The 18219-nt window shown below is 40.9% G+C and overlaps 3 protein-coding genes across 13 annotated transcripts in view; 2 read left to right on the top strand and 1 right to left on the bottom strand.

The window, feature by feature from the left end:
• Positions 1 to 16: 16 nt before the first annotated feature.
• On the top strand, positions 17 to 7064 carry LOC140272706 (FUN14 domain-containing protein 1). 3 transcript variants are annotated; one of them, XM_072368148.1, is made up of 5 exons: positions 17 to 594; positions 965 to 1130; positions 1987 to 2062; positions 2840 to 2968; positions 5346 to 7064. In XM_072368148.1, the coding sequence occupies exons 1-5, from the start codon at positions 570 to 572 to the stop codon at positions 5451 to 5453; spliced, it is 504 nt and encodes a 167-aa protein (XP_072224249.1). In that variant the 5' UTR covers positions 17 to 569; the 3' UTR covers positions 5454 to 7064. The 3 variants fall into 3 exon arrangements, with proteins under 3 accessions (XP_072224249.1, XP_072224329.1, XP_072224410.1); XM_072368228.1 differs by lacking the exon at positions 5346 to 7064 and adding an exon at positions 3348 to 4612 and having other exon boundaries at positions 2840 to 2974; XM_072368309.1 differs by lacking the exon at positions 5346 to 7064 and adding an exon at positions 3348 to 4612.
• On the bottom strand, positions 5877 to 8401 carry cenpl (centromere protein L). The gene is made up of 5 exons (XM_072368034.1): positions 8363 to 8401; positions 7125 to 7299; positions 6746 to 7000; positions 6065 to 6637; positions 5877 to 5995 (listed from the first exon to the last, which is right to left on the bottom strand). Exons 1-5 carry the CDS (start codon positions 8380 to 8382, stop codon positions 5921 to 5923), a joined length of 1098 nt encoding a protein of 365 aa, XP_072224135.1. The 5' UTR covers positions 8383 to 8401; the 3' UTR covers positions 5877 to 5920.
• Positions 8402 to 11185: 2784 nt separating this feature from the next.
• Positions 11186 to 18219, top strand: part of LOC140271054 (peripheral plasma membrane protein CASK-like) — a 44960-nt gene continuing 37926 nt past the window's right edge. For 4 of the 9 annotated variants that reach the window (XM_072366559.1, XM_072366177.1, XM_072366483.1 and 1 more), the window contains exon 1: positions 11188 to 12190. In XM_072366559.1, the coding sequence (XP_072222660.1) occupies positions 12126 to 12190 (65 nt within the window). In that variant the 5' untranslated portion in view covers positions 11188 to 12125. Of the gene's footprint in view, positions 12191 to 18219 lie in introns of all 9 variants that reach the window. The other 5 variants (XM_072366258.1, XM_072366716.1, XM_072366639.1 and 2 more) reach the window with 3 other exon arrangements.

The following is an 18219-nucleotide window of genomic DNA, read 5'->3' on the forward strand; positions in this document are numbered from 1 at the left end:
ACGCGCCGCTTTAGCCACGCCCTCTCCTCCCCTCTTCAACCAATTGGAGTGCCCATCTCCCACCATATGACTTCCCTGCTATATCATTCTTTTATCTTAAAAATTCATATTATCCTTGCGAATCACTCAACATTTATACCATAACTATCACTAAAGTCTGCAACAGCGATTTATTTTATTAACATGTCTCGTGTGCATTCACAGGATCTTTTTTTCCCTGACAAATATCAGCCTCTACACGTAAAATATCAACGTGTATTCAGTCATAGATTCAAGCATTAGGGCTAGTTCTTGTTTTATCTTTTTGCAGAAGTGAGCTAATGACAGTGACTGCAATGCATCACTTTACCTGAACCTTTCACGCGTTTTTTTTTAAAATTTCTTAAGCGAATTCTACTAGCTCCTCCTCATGGGATGAAAAAGTTGGAGCTTTTTTTGCCCATAAAACGACAATTTGTTGAACCTAATCAAGAGAGATGAAAGCATTTTTAACTGACGTGGCAGAGCATCATCATGTGGGCGTGGCTTAGTATTGTCAACATCCTCATGACATAACTAGTATCCCCAAAATGGCGACGGTGGACCAGAGAGAAGGTTAGTTATTATGGCTGTTAGAAATACGTTACTATCGTTTTTATTGACCCGGTTAATTATTTAAATATCGATTTTTACCTCCAGCAGCGACATTGAAATCGGGATATGGGCTCTCTGGATGTGCTTGTTGAACTTATTGAAAGGGGAATCTGGGTGCTCACATAGTGGGAGCCATTTGACACTAGCCAGCTAATATTAGCTGTCCAACTCACTTAGAGTGAAGTTAAAGCCCTCAGACAGTGTGACACGGTGGCTTTGAAGGGTCCCAGCTCGGGTTTAAACTGCTGCAACAGCCACAGCGCGCTGACAATTACTGGGTCGTTAGACATGCGTCAGCAAACTGAACTCTTGCATTTGATGTTATTTGCAGGTCAGGACGACCCGGAAAGCGAAGATGAGGTTTACGAGGTTGTGGATCTGACAGAGTATGCCCGGAGGCACCAGTGGTGGAGCAGGGTGTTTGGGAGCAACTCTGGCCCGATTGCTGAGAAGTATTCCGTGGCTACTCAACTCATGATGGGAGGGGTGACTGGATGGTAAGGACTGCTCAAGGGCCACGTTTATAATTTAATTAATCACCTTACTAATCAATGTTTTAAGACCTGAAACACAGGTAGTAGATGTTTCCTCAGGTTTGACAGCGAGCAGTTTCATGTTGACAGCATTTTCACAGTTTTACGCAGCACTATACTTAGAGAGCAATGTGGTTTCAGGAGGAAAATGTTGTTAGATTTCTAACACTGAAAAGTGCTCTTGTCTGAGGATACGGCTGCTCGCCCTGTCACTGTTGAGTGAAATGACTGCAAGTGGAAGCAACAAGAACTCGCTACACTCTCCTCAGGCATATTATGCTGTATTCAAAGGCAACTGGTAACTCAGAATTTCTGTCGCAGACAGGGAAAAATCTAAGAAAACACCACAAATGGTTTTTCTGAATGTCCAGGGTTTCCCAACCCCGACTTCCACCCATAAGAGTAGCTTTGCAGTAAATGCTAAAGCTTTCCTTTTATCATTTTTGTTGTCTGGATAGTGGAATGGTAAGATTGCCACCTTTCATTTGGGTGACATGTGTTCAAATCCCCTGCAGGAAGGTGGTACTACCTCCAGTAGGGGTCCTCAGGCAAGACCCCCTTACCCTGACTGCCTACCAGTCGCTTTGGATAAAAGCGTCTGCTAAATGCATAAACATAAACATAATAACACATTTAACAATGCAGTGAGTTGTAACGATGGAAGATGTGTGGAAAGGATGCAAACAAAGCAGCATAATGAGTGTTTATTACTCAGTATTTGTGTTGTGTAAATCATTTGACACATTGTGAATAATGTGAACTGCATAATTCAGCATGTGCTTTTGTAGAAATAATCCATCCCTTGTCTCAACATGTCCAGGTGTGCTGGCTACGTCTTCCAGAGAGTTGGGAAGATAGCAGCTACTGCCATTGGTGGAGGGTTCCTTCTCTTACAGGTAGGAACACCAAAACACTGCGTACACTCTATGTAGCCTTAATCAAACACTACATTACTACATCCTTTTGTAAGATTCGGCTTTTTGTCAACCTCATTGACAAGTGAAGATGCCAGCTGCACAGCAGGCTGCACAGCAGGCTGCTCAGCTGGTCCCCTCTTCACAGCAGAAAGACGAGCATTGTGTGCGAGCTGGCGCTAGACGCACACGAGCCATCTGGACACTTATGGGCGAATGCAGTTGTAACCGCTTATTATTTAGTCTCCTATAAAGCATTCCTAATTGTGTTCTATTAGTATATTAAAACAAACACAGATGACTTTATTTACAGGTTGCACACATGCAATACAATGGCTACCGTGTGTAAAGTTGAGTTCATAACCTGTAACCCCTCATAAAAGACTAGCTTTTTTGGAAATAACTGCTTTTTAATACATTGAAACTTCTTGAAATTCCTAAAAAGACTCTTGTTTTGCCGACAGATTTGTAGAGTGTCAATAAAACACAGGTTATGTGTGATGAGGGGACGTTATAAACCGCAACACCCCTATAATCCGAAGAGTCATTTGCCAGGCAGATGGAACTAAAGGTTGTTTATGAATGAAAACACGTTATGCCTGAATGATTTGTAATGTGAAAGGGTTTTTCTAAACAGTTATCTCCAATGTGTGCTTCAGAGTGAAACGCTCAGACTAAAACAAAGGCACAACTAATAAAGCTTTGTAAATTCAAAATAAGCGGCGCACAATCAGCTCTCGGTACGACTTGTTCCTGCAGATTGCCAATCACAGCGGCTACGTGCAGGTGGACTGGAAAAAGGTGGAGAAGGACGTGAACAAAGCAAAGAAGCACCTCAAGAAGAAAGCCAACAAAGCAGCCCCTGAAATAAACACATTCATTGAGGAGGTAAAGGTACCTGTAACAACGCTTGCTTTTTCTCTCACGCCTTTGCTCATTTTCAATTGCAACCTGCTAAAATAAAATCCGATAATGTTGAACTGCTGGCTCTTCACCCAACATTATTACCTCACGTGTAAAGAAGCAGATTCATGTGTTGTTGTCATGCTGGTTGCGGTGAGAAGATTGCTTCTTCTTCCACAACCCAGCAGTGCCCTCTAGTGCAACGTTAGCGATACTACAGCCAGTAGCAGTGACACAGCAGGCTCAAAAATGGTGAAACCAGCGCAAAGTGTTTTGTGGTGTTGGAAACTATCTTAATATTTCTAATCTGGATTGGTTTTCGTCTCCTGTCGACTCAATCCCCCCCACCCTCCCTCCTATGCAGGCCACAGATTTTATAAAGAGGAACATCGTCATGTCCAGCGGATTCGTCGGTGGCTTCTTTCTCGGATTGGCCTCCTAAAGCTGCTGCCTCCATTTAATGTCAATCTCATGATTACATAGGTCACTTTGCTCTCCATTTTTTACCTCTTTGCCCCATGTGTCTATTGAATCATCACTCAATTAAGTGAGAAGGGTAACGGGGGGTTATAATGAGCATTTTAGCATGATCTGTTGTGACTGTTAATAACTGTGTAACCCCCTCTCCTTTTATAATAATTCTAGTTGCATTTGGCTGGAAATCACATGCACAATTTGAAGCGTGCATTTGCTGATTCAGTAGAAAATTGGGGTACTTTGACTGTACTGTGAAGAATTTTCCAGCGGGACCCTTTGCTAATCTTGTTTCCACACTGCTGAAAATGTCAAGCTGCCACAAACTAGCACATATTTCTCTTTGCTTTAAGAGTTTTTCTGGTGGAGTCTAAACTCGGATTTGAAGCGAGTCAGCATGCGCGGGCACCGTTGTAAATGTAAATGAATATATTGCCAACCTCTCTTCACAGCTGTCAATGCACACACCGGTGTTAACATTACAAAAACAGCATGATGAGTGGGAAGTTATTGCCGGACTAATGTCTAGAGAAACGTTTGATACAGCTGTGAGGTTTTGTCAGGTTTGCACGCCTTTCGGAGCTAATAACACGTGAACGGGTTGCTGTTGACTTTAAATAACCTCTGCCTTGCAAATTATACAGTATTGAATAAAATCCTTTATTCCAGCAGCTCCACAATGCTCTTCAATGGTAGAATGACCATCTGCTGTAGCCTAATTACCTCTACGACAGGCTACACACACCAAAAGAGACGCTAGTCTGATCATTGGAGAGCATAATGGAGCAGTGATTGTGACTCATACTTGCTGGCTATTTGTAATGTGTGTATAATAGTGTCTGTGTAGCAATAAGGAAACGGTGGCGCTGCTGAGTCGTGTGTCATTATTCTAATTATCCAGATCCACTCTCAGGAGTTCAGTCCTGTTGATCACGAGTTGCTTACTTTTTCTTTTTTGCCTTTTTGTATTTCAGATGCAAGTTGAACTTGTTTCATTGACGTGTTTTTTTTGTTTTTTTTCTTAAATTATTTGTTTCTATTTAACATCGTTTTAATAACCATGTTTGAGCTGCATACATGTGGTCTGTGACTCTTTTGGAACAAAGTTGCTTGAATTTGTTTTCAGTGACAGTAAAAAAAAAATTAAACCACTAACTTTCTTTTTGTGTGTGTTCCAACTCATCCAAAACATATTTGGGATTTTAGTGGTTTGGTATAGGGCCATAATGACATGTCTATACATTTGGATTCAGTAATGGATCAAATATAGCAGAACCATTTTCACAGAGCCTCATTTTCAGGGGCTGAAATGTAAGTAGACGGTTAAACTTCAATAGAACGTTGATTCTTCTTAAAATAAATCCTTTGTAGGCAACGACTCGGGGACCCTCAGACATTGGCTCAGGATGGGTTTCCTGTTACGTGGTATTTTGTCAAACCTTTACTGCAGATGGCTTCTCCGGGTTCATCTCTAGCAAATTAAAAGCAGCTTGGTAGGGTTAAGATCCAATAATCGACTGCTACTAAAATCCTAAAATAAAGTGCTGTCCAATTAACTTTGCTGCGTTTGATTCTGAGTAAACGCCTGGAAACCTAAAAATTCAGATTCTTTTGTCTCACCAACAGTAATGAGCTGGTGTCTCTGGAAGCCATGGAATCTAATCTGCAGCCTTTTATTTTTATTGTTCTTGAGGCTTATTGTTTGCACCTTGCGAACCCTTAATATGTTGTTCTGAAGTTTTTCTTCGATATTGAAGGGACCCTACAATCATCCACTGTTAGTGCCTGGGCCTTTTTTTTGTGACCAAACTCAGTGGAGTTTCTCACCTTCTCAGACTGCACCAGTATTGATTAGTCCACTCCTTTCCGTCATCTCTTTTTGTTCCAGCAAACTCAGGCCGACCCATTTCACATTCACTGTGAGCCTCTTTGTTTGCATGGGCTCACGAGCTTCCAGTTACAAAAGCCACACTTGGAATCAACTCTGGACCTCTAACCTGCCAAACTGAAGAAGTAACCTTTTTTTCCAACCTTGAAGCTGTGACTCTGTACAGAAAGTATCAGAGTACTAAAATAAAAACTGTCCAAACACTTTGGGAGCTAATTCAATTGATTTAATGCATCAGTTTATACAAAAGCCATTCTTTTCTTTGCTTTTATTTAAAACTGTAAATCATAAAAATATACAAACAGGTAGAATACATATTTATTTACAAGAAGGGGCGGGACCTAAACATGTTCAACAGCTAGAGTTGGAAAAATGTGGAAAACCAAGCTTTTGTCCTTCAGAAGTCATGGTTGTAGTTATGGACGAGTTAAAGTCTGGTCAAGACCATGAAATGTTTGGTTTCGTTTAAAACATATTTGCAACAAGAATAAAAAGTTAGCGTCTTTTGTTTTCTGGCAAAGAATACTTTTGCAAAGCGATGGTTCGGTGGCTGAAAAGTGTCCATGTTGCCGTACTCAGATGGGCATTTTGAGGAGGGCGCATTCTGTCAGCAGCGTCAGGGTGGTGATCACGTATCTGCTGCTGGAGATCTGAAATTAAAGGAGAAATATTAGTCTACTCCGTGTGAAATTTAGCTAATAAAAATAAAAATAAATTACCTTAATCCTGCCGCTTGATTTAGCTGATCCCAGAGCTGTGGATACCTGGTTCAGGACTCCAGCTGACAGATCCAGCCTGAAGTGTCTGTAAAAGTGACTCTTGAGCCCCTCCATGAACCTCACCACCTCCTCAATGTCAATACAGCCCGCCTCCTCTGCTCCCTCACCCTTCTCCAGTGAATCCTTTCTCACATTGCTCCACAGCTCCCACACATCATGGGGATTAACGGTGTAGGTTACTTGTAGTGGCGGCACAACTGGAAGAGTCCAAAGCATTTTGAGATGCTGGATGTTGGCCTCTGTGTGACAGTTAGTCCATAATGCTGCGAGCCATTGTAGGCTGGTGTGGCTGATTTCCAGGGGGGCAAAGCAGCAGTCAAATGTCCTCTGGAACCAGGATTTGACCAAAGAGGAGAGATCTTCAGCCCCCCTGCTGCCAAAGAGCGGCAGACAAGTGAAGTCTTTCGGAAGTGATTGCATATATTCAGCGTTGCCATTAATGCAAGTCAGCAAGCCGCTCCAAACTGACTTCTGTGGCTCATCCTGCCTCGCAAACAATGGCTTTGAATGGATCTGCGTTGGGAAATAGAAATAAGTTTTCCAACATACTAAAGGCACGCTTAAAAAAACTCAACCATGACTGATGCTGATAAAAGATGACCTCTGGGCTTATGTCCGTACCTGTATGAGGACAGTCTCGGCATCATTGTCTGCCTCTGCCATCCCCTGGACCACAGATAAGGAGACTTTATAGCTGTTCTGTGGTCCCCCCACCTCCACTGCCAAACCCTGCTGCTTCTCTGCTGCAATAAACGCAGACAGCTGTCTTGCGTAGCTCTTTAGCTGCATGTGGCTGAACTGGTAGAGAGGAGTAACGTAGCACAGCTGCCACTCCGTTTTCACCAACAAGGCCAGGTGATCAGGATTCACTTTCTCCTTTGATAGAGAGAGGATAGCAAGAGAAATAATTACTTATCTATTGGTTGTGCATCTTTAATGACCTTGAAAGAAAAAAACAAACAATAAAACCCCCCCACACAAATAGATCTCTACAACAAACCTTTATATTGTGCGACTTTGGAGCTTTTCTGCTGGTGTTGAGTCTCCGAGCTGTCAGCCCTGGAGTCAGGCCGAGCCTTGAAGCGGCACCTAAGCAGCTGCGGTACGAGTGCCGGTAACTCCTACTTTTGCTCCTCCGCTGAACTAGAACACTGGTGAGAGGAGTCCTCGTCACACTGAAAATCAGACACCGACCATTGGATCAGTTTGCCAGTGTACTCTAGTTTGGAATGAAGGTAGATATGTCCTTTGTAAAAGCTTTTGTCAGGATTAAATTCACCTCCTTCATCTCATCTCCTGTGATGAAGACAAAAGTGTGCATTGTTGCCTCTGTAAAATAGGTTTCTTGTTTGTGTTGATGTTGAGCATCAAGTTGTTGATAACGAGTGTTGATTTTTTTTCTGACATTAATTCTCATCTTTTTTTGTAAACTGTAACTCTGGAAAGAGGTCATGGTTCTAATGCACAAACATAAAGGGGCACGTTTGCAGTAAAGAGGATAGTGTGCTTCTGCCAAACTAAGAGAATCTTAGTATAATTTGTTTACATTTTCTTCATATGCACACTACCAAACATACATATAGAGTCACTTATCTATTCAATACATAGAAAATGAGTGTTTATTTGGAAACATCAACAGCAGCAACAAGCAAAGTTCTGCTAAAAGGATCTTACAGAAATAAACTACTGTCCTCATACTGTATGTGCAGTCGGATCACGTTTACATCTATTCAACTTAACCCATCAGGCAAAGAGAAACGTTGTATTAGCCTTTATTCTAAACTTTCTTTTACTAGAAACTTCATACTGGACGTCTTCATCTAGCTTGTACTTACACTTGCAGTTCTTTTCTTCTGTATTCTGGCGACAAAGCATTGTGCAAAGTAAAGAATAAACTAGTACAAGATGTGAATTTTTGACATCTATATTTTTACCTCTCTCTTGGTTGTAGGATATATAGCCGATCGCTATATTCAATAGTGGAAGTCAACAATCCGAAAATATCATGTACGGCGTTGCGTTAGTTTGGCATATTTCATGAAAACCACGGCAACATTAAATGAGCAGTTAAGCGAACGTAACTTCGCATGGCGGTCTCTTCAGAGGGACCAAAAAGGAGCAACTACTGCAGCTAGAGTAACCGTAATGCACAGTTAAATAAAACTGTGCTGTTTTTGACTTCGAAAAACATAAATGTGGAAAACTGTTTTTGTACAGTGATATAACGAAATAGCTTACCTTGTCTGAGGTCGCTCCATGTCTGACGATCCGACCGAAGTTGAGAGGAAAAAAAAATCCGGAAACAAATTTGAACAACGCGCTTTCCCATAAGTCTGCGCGGCGAGAATCAGCCAATCAAATTATCCCAAACAGGAAGTAGGTTTGTTTTTTTTTAAAAAAAACAAAACTTTTTTCTTTCGTTAGAGACATAGTGTAAACATTTTTTTTTTTTAGAAATAATGATGCTAATGATAATATATTATTTCAGTAAGTATTTTTCAAATAAAAATAATATATGTATAAAATCCATATGTTAAAATTCTAATCTGTTAGTCATCTTTGTACTCGATTTGCAAAATCAAGGTAATCAAAATCTTGGAAACGTTAAAAAAAGTATTTTTTAAAAATCTGATACAAAATTAATTTTAAAAGCACAAAAAAATAATTGACAGATTAAATATCTTCTGAGAATAAAATAAAAATCTCTTTGAAATACCCTTTGCTCAGTCACATTTCATGAATGACTTTCCATCATATATTTTCAGAGCTGTGAAAACGTATTGACTTTTCGTAAATGCTGTGAGTACAAGTTGAACGTTTTCTGATGCAGATATTAATCTGTGATAGGCCTTACTCGTAATAAAATTAAAGTTGAATTAAATCTATGAATAAAATGCTGTGAACAGTGAATGTTGAATAGTTGAAATATGAAAACAAATATGTTAAGATCACCACTTGTAAGGAATTTTGAGTGGATGTGCCCCTCTAGTTAGTTATCAATCCTGAGTGAAGACTACCAACCTTGAGCCACACTCTAACTTGAGTAGTTGCCATAACAAACCCTGTTTTCCTCTCTTCTTTACCAAAATCTGAGCATAATAACTGTCACACACATCAGCACTGAACTCCCAACCGTTTTTTTTTCTTGGTGAGCTCTCGAAATGTTGAGGAAACGACTTCAGGTTATACCAAAGTGTCAGAGAATGGAACATTACTAAATCTAAATGACTGGTATAGAATTTGATGGAATTTATCAGACCACAAAATAGTCAAATTATCTATTGTTTCCTATTAGATTAACATAACATTTTAGGGTGAGGTGTTGCAGTCAGTGTACATCTTTAGGCCATGCAGTTAAGCCATCAAAACCATTTTCTGTGTGCCTGTATGTGCATTGGCGTGTGTGCATTTTTTACTTGCTGCCAACTTCGGAACGTTCCCCTCCATGTTACCATGGAAACAGTGCTCTTTTCTCTTTTTTTCCAACCCATGAATAGTGGAGTTCCCAATTTTCTCATATTTTTCGGTTCATTTGGCCTCTTCATAATGTATCTCGGCTGTCTTTATTGTTTCTAGGCTCACATTTGCTCTGACCAGACATTTGTGTGAGCTTGTGTGCATTTGTGTATTTTTCAAATGATTGTGTATTGGATGGAGGGCTGCTCAATAGAAGACAGAGTGATGACCACATCAACAGCCAATGGGATGATCAGTTGCAGCTGGTGGGTTTAAACCAATGGAAGAAGCTTACAGATGATGTCTGAGGAGAGGGGATGCAGCACCATGGAAACTGCAGAGGGGATTTTCAGAACACAGCGCCATCTAATGGCATTTATTTGTCCTCCACCTGCACGTTTGAGTCCATCCTTCGGCGCGAGTGAACTTTTGCTGTTTTGTGATTTTACTTGATTTGTTCTTCTTGTTTTAGTTGTTATTTACTGTCAAACTATTCAGTCAAACAGAGTAACATTTAAAGATTGTCACACATAGTTGAAATTATGAAGAATGTAACCCCTAAATTGGAAATTACATTTAAAACTTCAGTGGGAATGTGGTGAACAAGTTGAATACCCTATATAAATATGGAAATAGTTATGTTCAATGATACAAAATTGTATTTCATGTAAAATACTGAAGATATTCATATTTTTTTATATGCTTACTGTTCATGACCAAGAGGATCAAATAGACTTAATGGCAGCTACCGTTCTTACTCCTGTATGTTTCTTTGCACATTGGAGTTGGATAAACGCAATTTCAGTCTGCTTGCAATGTAATGTTGTAATGCTTGATTGACAATAAAGTTTGCTTTGACTTTGACTTTTGACTATTCTCACGTGAAATTATGTTATTCACATTCACGTTTTTGTTTTGTTCTTGTCTGATATATCAGGTGGATCTTTTCTTCTTTTTCTTTTTAACCAATGAGGTAAAATTGATATTTGATGATGGAGCAGTGGAACGGGAACGATTCCTGCCATCACCTCTAGGGGGCGTTAGCAACCCATTTCCGCTTTGACCTGCCTCACCTGAAGAGATTCCACCTGCATCTCTGCACCTGCAAAAAGGTTGGCTGGTCGTGACTGGGACTGAATCCGGACATTATTACACGATTTTCCCCCTCCCACCGGAACGTTATCTTTTTTTAACCCTGAAAAAGCTTTACATTTTCAATAATTATACAACTCCTATGGGGAAAAGCTAACTCGATTTATTTATACCTGTGCCCCGAGCTAATTGTCAGCCTCAATAGAATAATAAAAAAGACCGATTACCACAACTGTGCTTAGAAACCTTCCTAAGACTCCATGGGAATGTCACAGTCCCTGAAAATAGCGCGTAACCCTCTATATGATGTGTACGGAATGCACCCGTTTATTCACATGTCTGACAGTCAGTATGAGGGGAATTAACTCTTACTGACAGAAGATATTATTCAAGTGAGAATAAATAGGATGCTAAAGTGATGGAGAGGGGAAAGGCTGACGTAAGGTGAGGAGGTTCGGCAGGTCGACGCCTGCGCGGGACACACTGGATGCAACCTTTGAGGGAGATTAATGGGAAACTACGCCTGAAGCGAACCTCGACCAAACGCCATCTTGGCTCGAGCGTTGCAACAAGACGAATCTTGGCCCACTCTCTCTGGCCATTTCGGCTCCGATCGGACCAGTTGCCTGGACGATAGAGGGAGGAGCCTGGCGTTTCTGGAAGTCGGAGGAACAGCCAGTCAAAGCCAGCCAGCATCTGAGCCAGCGTAAGAACTAGAGCAACGGTGGACGAAGGGTCGGCTGTGTTAAGACACGATATAATTTCAATATTCCCGAGCACAGACGGTGTAAGCAACAGAACAGCTGTGGATATGAACGTGAAGGTCTTCCATTTGGGCTCGGGAAGCTGAAGCATACTGCAGCCGGGACACATTACGTTTTTCGGTGGGATAAGCCATCTGTGATACACTGGGTGTGCGCGGTGCAATAACGGCGCGAGCCAGCCGGTGATCCCATCGACAGCTAGCTAACTATTTTCGAAAATCCCGTTAGCCTGCGGTGAAGGGAGCATCTCGGTCAGTGCTGGAAGTCTCTGTGGATGCTGCTGAGGGAGTTCGGTACAAGGCAATATCCACCAGTGAGAAACAAACCCGGGGCATGCAAAGAGGGGTGTTTTTCTGCAAACGAGCGAGGAAATCTCCACGCCCTGGGGTCTGGTCTGTGGTCACTGTTTAGCTAGCTCGCTGGCTAGCCAGCCTACCAGGAGAGTAGCTCGGGAGAAGGTGGGGCCGTGTACTGACAGCCCTGCTCGACAGCTAATGTGGCTAGCCGGCTAAAATTGTGTCTTTAGTGGCCACTGGTTTTCCTGTCTCCTATATTGGGGACTTTGCATTGCCAAGCGTTCGTAGTCTGACACAATAAATACCTCATTCAGCAAGAAAATACAGTGTCATTGATTACTTCAAAACCCTTGTGGGTGGGATATCTTGTGGAGAGCATCCTCAATTACCTGGATGACCATGGCGGACGACGACGTGCTTTTCGAGGATGTCTACGAGTTGTGCGAGGTGATTGGAAAGTAAGTATTGTCTCGTACCACTGCATGTTGCACAGTTTCATTTAACCACAGACTGTATAGCGTTGAGAACCATATTGACTCGCAGGTTGTGCAGGGGGAAAGTCATGTGGGTGGGTGAGGTTGGATTAGTCTGCAAAGAGTCGTGCCACCTAAGTGGACAACATCCCGTGTCCGAGAGACCAAGAGGTTAAGACCATCCTTTTTGAGTTTCAGCGTCATTCAGATCAGAAATGGTTTGATCACAAGTTTAAAAAGTCGCAATTGGTATCAGTTTTCTTGAAGTGTTGTTCTCGGGTTAAAATCTGCCATCTTTTACTGTACACAAATGCAATTATTTTTTCAGTCAGCGAGTAATTCTCCCTTTGATGTGACAGACTCAGCTTGAAACAGGACATGAGAGGAAAAGGACTAATCACCTGGCTGCTCTTTGAAATTGATGTACAGGGTTTTCCTTCTAAGAATCCTTGGGCAGTGCCCACATGTAAAGTCAAAGGATTTCACCCACTTATTGTAGGGTGAGTTGATATGAAAGCAGTCTTTGTTTTGACCGACCTTTATGTTAACAGGTAATATCAATATTTGCAGCGATGCACATTTGAATTTTTTTTTTATTTAAAACTAGATTTGGTACACTTTAAAATCAAAGGGCACGTACCTTCTCATACTACTTTGTCTGTGACTGAAGGAGTTTCAGGGCTGTTTATTGTTAAAAGGATCCCCATTACCTGTCACCAAAAGCGGGATGAGCTAGTCTTCCTGGGGTCCACAAAACAAAAAAATCACTTAACAGTGATAATGTAAAAGCAATAAAACATTGCAGAACATTACATTACATTACATTACAAACATCAGAAATGATTCCAAAACAAGTTATTGCATTCATCAGTATTACATTCATACATTCCATTCCTCACAAATTTAAATAGAGCATTCTCAAATGGTGCTTGAAAGATATTTTGCTATTCAAATTACGTATATTTAGTGGGCAATTATTCCAATGATTGATGGCACGATAAATAACTCTTCTTTAACGCATTTGATTTTGGACGTGTTAATATCATCGGCTGACCTAGTCAAATGACAATGAACCTGATCACATCTGAAAATTTGGTTATATAAGAAAACGGGTTGAGAAGAAAAGAGAGTGCTTCTAAAAAACGTAGTCCTAATGAAAGCCAGCCTGTTCTCCACTGTTAACCATGAAAGTTGATGATGCATACTGATAGTGTTTGTTCTTATGGGACAATATAATACTAACCTGGCAGCTCTGTTTTGGCCAGTTTGTAATTTCTTTAGTTGACCTTCAGATGCGGAGGACCGTACAGGCGCACAATAATCCAAGCGAAATCGGTTCCTGTTCCTCAGAATGAAGAACCACTTGCATTGTGTGACTGTGGTTAGAATTGTCTGGACACGAAAAAGCAGCTAAAAGTGTGTCACATGCAATATCGCCAATGAGCGTTACTTGATTGTTTAATCCTGTTTGCAATGCATTCAAATTACGGGGATAATAAGGAGACAATCTGAGTAAACTACAGGGAACAACATGCACGTTAAACACACCTACACACAGATCAAGCATAATGTTAAAGACACTTAGCAGGCAAAGCGCGCAACACTGCTTGTTAGAATGTGATCTTCTGCTCGGAAAACCTGCAGTCTTGCATACACACAGATGTTATTTTGACCCAGGTCACCTTTCATATCTCTTCACCTGGCCATGTTCAGCCTGAGATTTCATCTTGTGGTCCCTCTGACACTCTGGATCCTGCATATTGTTTTTTAAGGCTTGTCAACTCACTTGAGAGTTGACAAGCCGTTCAGCTCGGGACAATTAAATTTTTTTAAATACTGTCAGTGAAGCAGGTCCAGAGAAATTACTGTAGCATATTTCTGACTCTTCCCCTTTAATGTTAAAATGTGTCATTGATTTTTGCGATCTGACAACAGTAGGAATTGTTGTGCTTGTAGTGTTGCATTCATCAGCACAAACCATCAGGCTGTCTGAGGCAAACTAAGGTGCTGTGACAACTGAAAATTTCCAGTGGATGCACGCTTCTTTTTGTGCAGTTAGATATGGCGCTTCAAATCTTCCTGGAAGCGGGGCGGGAAGAACGAGGCCTGACTTACCAGTCTGTCCCCTCCCTCCTGCAAGCTTCCCTCACTGTAAGTCAGAGGGTCCATTAAGTTAGTTGAAGGGAGAGAGATGCTCTCTCCCAGCCCTCAGGACCTGTTCTCTATCCTGAGAGTCCCAGTTGCCTTGGTTACTAATTGATGTTTAGTCCAGGACCACTAACTTGGAATCCTCGCAACAGATACAAGGTGCCGCCGGTTAAAGTTAATGTGGAAATATTGCAATCCAAACATTTGCATTCCTTCATTTGGCAAATCATATTAGCAGGGGTCGTATATGCGGAACGGTGTATAGAGAAGGCCTGAGTCAAACAATTGTGTTCTTTGAATGGGTTGTGAATTCGCAGCTTCCCTAAAATGTCCTTTTTTGTGTGTGTGTTTGTCTCAATCTAATTTTTTATCTGCATTTTGAGCTTGAAAGTCTTTCTTATCCACCTGGTTCTTTAGTGTTGAGTCCTGGTGTCTTGGGATGTGTTGTGCGAAGAAAGAGGGGATCATTTTTCCTCAGCCTGGAGGTGGGAGGGAAAGGGAGGCTGAGGTAGATCAATGGAGACAAGTGGAGTTGGGAATGTGATGGCCCTGAGGCTAAGGATATAAATAATGGCAGGAGACACCGACTGCAGCACTCCGCCTTGTTTTAGCCGCGTGTTTTATCGTCGACACGACCGTAGGTACGAGACAGCATGGCAGACAGGATGTTGGTTGTAAAACATTTTAATTTCATACCGAAACCACAGTACGGGATCATTTAAGAAAAATGAGGGTATTGATCCCTTCTAGTCTTAGTGCTGTAACAGAAGCCAGACTATTTTGTCAGGTTAAATCTATCCAAAAATGGCTTGTAAGCGATTTGATAACTTCTCTGTTAGTGCAGAAACATCCGACCATCAATTAAATATTTGAACCTGACCCTTTTTTTTTCTTTTTTTTTAAGCCTCTCTGGTCAGATCTCGGTACTTTACTAAAAATACTGTAATTAAGCGCAAGTGAAACAATCTAATCCCTAATGACAGTGTGGTAACTGCATTCTTCTTTTATTCTGCTTTAAAACCAAAGGTTTTCATGGTGATTTTTCTCATATTGTTGGATCGCTTTGCTGCTGCACACATGTGCCTCCTGCTAAACTTTGACCTCACCCCCATTCAAACTTGTACATAAATCCTTTTATCCAGCCGCCCCTCCTTCACACTTCTGTTATTGCTCAGAGAAGTTGTCTTATTATTGTCCCTGACTGGCTTGAGTCAGTGAGGAGTTGCCTGACTTCATGGGATTTAGGACACTGAGGACGCCATAACTGCCCACAAATCACCTCTTCTTAAAGCAGATTGTACAGAGTGCCATATTTAAAGGGATTTTTGTTAAGAGAAAGTCCATTTTTTTCAAATAACCTTTTATCGTAATTTCCCCTTGGATCTTAGTTTTAGTATAGTGGTTGAGTTGATTAGTTTTACCTGGATCCAACTGGTGTTTGGTGACACATTTGAGTTTAGATGGCATTTAAGTAACTTCCAGTATGGACACATTGTTCAACGGGATGTTTCGAATGATGTGCTCGTTCTGTCACTGCAGCACCGAGAGCTTTGCAAAGTTTCACACCTGAGAGCAGAAGCACAACAAGACCAAAATATTTGATCTCATAGCCGGTCAGGTGCAGGTCCGTCAAGGTTTATATCGCATGACAACTGGAAGAGCTGTTTGACGATGCTATGAAGACAAGCATGAGCTATGTCTGATTATTATTGTTAGATTTTTTTATTTGTAAAACTTCTATTTATTACACGCATGTGAATATTTGTCCAATTCCCTTGTGGTCACTTGAGAAAGATGGAAAGAAGCCAGTTGTTAATTCCCTTTCTGACTAGAATAACTGTTAAAAGATGATATGAACAGATGTAATCTGCTCAGGTATTTAAAGGGTGCTCTTGGTTTGTAGTTTACATGATGAATAAGTGATGGACATAATGCATTAACCACATGCCATTTTTGTGAAGGCTGTTGGCAAAGCACAGAGGTAATTTAATCAGTTCTGTCTGCAGTGATTCTGCTTGAATAGGACTTGGGCTGTTGAGAAGTACTGTTGGAGTCTCTGAGCTCTTTATTTCTGCCCCGGGGTGCTCATTACGACAAACAATATTGCACTGTGTGACTCATTCCAAACCAATGAAGTGATCAGTCCTAAGGCTTATTCTGACTTAGATCATTTGGTTTATTAGGCATTATTTTGATGCTTTCAATTTTCATTGCAGTGAAAAAAAAGTTTATTATTATCTTTGTTAGTATAATTTAATGTGGCAAATTATAGTTACTCACCAAGCAGATGTAGACTTTAACATAGGAATCTTTACCAGAATGCTTTGCTGTAAGAGGGGCACATGCGACTTATTTTGTCATAGTAGCATTTGATTTAACTTGTTATTTATAGATGATTTGTCAAATATTTAATTTGTGTTACACTGACTCGTGTCAGATCTCTTCTTCTTTTGATTAACGCCCCATGGGGCAGATTTTAGCCTTCATTAGACACAACTTTACACAGTTTAAGACGGCCTGTAGCTGTGGAATTGGAGACGCTGTTCCATCAAGAAAACCAGAGACGGTTTCTCCGTTTTGGAAGAATAGTCCAATATTTCCCGGCCCCTGAAGCAAGCAGCTCTTGATTCAGAAGATCAAAAAACCCTGAAACTCCTTCAGTCAAAACTAATTTGTTAGACATCTTTAGCTTAAAACAAAATTGTTCAGGACTTTGATAAATATCGATGCATTATATTTTTAAAAAAAAAGAAAGAAAAAAAGCAGAGATTTTGCCCTCATTGTGCCTCCTGTGATTCTCTCTTTTGTGAAACCCCAGGATATCAAAGGGAAAAGCCAAAAAAAAGAAAACCTTGAGCCATTTTTCTTCTTTTCTTCTTCAATGAAGAGACTGCTAACATTTGCCAGCCCCTCGGCATGTACCCTATCCATGGTCAGTTATGGTTATGGTTAGCAAGACACTGAGTCTGTGGCCTTAATATAAATGTGGTATCATCATAAGGCTATGAGTCTGCCTAACACATGGGTTATGGTGTTAATTGGTGTTGGACAAAACACTTAAAGGGGTTAATGGGGAAGCTCGCTGAAAGCAAAGGGCTTTTTCTTTGGTTGCTTTACACCACAGATGTAACAGCCAGTCCTGTGGTTGGTACATGAATCTAAGCTTAAGGTTAAGCTACACTGCTACATAAAGGTTTAGCTACACTGCCGGTACATTGAAGGTTAATGCTAAGAACGCGATGTCACCTTGTGCAATTATGTGACTGCAAAGTGTTTTTTTTTCTCTCTTTTTTTTTTTTCTTTGCTCGTTACCCCGTTGCTAATCATAAAATGACCGGTCAGTCTCAGTTTGGGCAGTGGCGTGTGTGGTCAGGGTTAGGGTTTCCCACTTTCCCAGTGCGTAATGAGGACCAAAAGAAGACGGTTGTCAAGTCGAGTGACCATTCACTTTTCTTTTGGCGATTTATTTTTTTTGGCCACAAACCTTTCATCGGCACAGAGAAAAGTAGGATGAGTCATGATGCCATTTATTTATCATATCGCAATATGAGTTTTTCCTCCAAATCCAAATCAAATTCCTACTTTCATAGATGCCTTTTCTCTACTAATATTTGCAAGTTTTCATCCTTCTTTAATTCATTATTTTCAGGCCAGAAATCTGGGTGAAGTGATGGACTCAGACCTAAATTTGGAAAAACACATTAAGGCAATAACAAAGTCAGCCTACTATCACCTTAAGAATATATCAAGGTTAAAAGATCTGATGTCTCAGCAGGACCTGGAAAAACTAGTCCATGCATTCATCTTTAGTAGGGTTGATTATTGTAACAGCATCTTTACCGGTCTACCTAAAAAGTCAGTTTGAC

Source organism: Leuresthes tenuis, unplaced genomic scaffold (genome assembly GCF_036924035.1).
Source record: "Leuresthes tenuis unplaced genomic scaffold, fLeuTen1.0.hap1 SCAF_1, whole genome shotgun sequence".
NCBI lineage: Eukaryota > Metazoa > Chordata > Actinopteri > Atheriniformes > Atherinopsidae > Leuresthes > Leuresthes tenuis.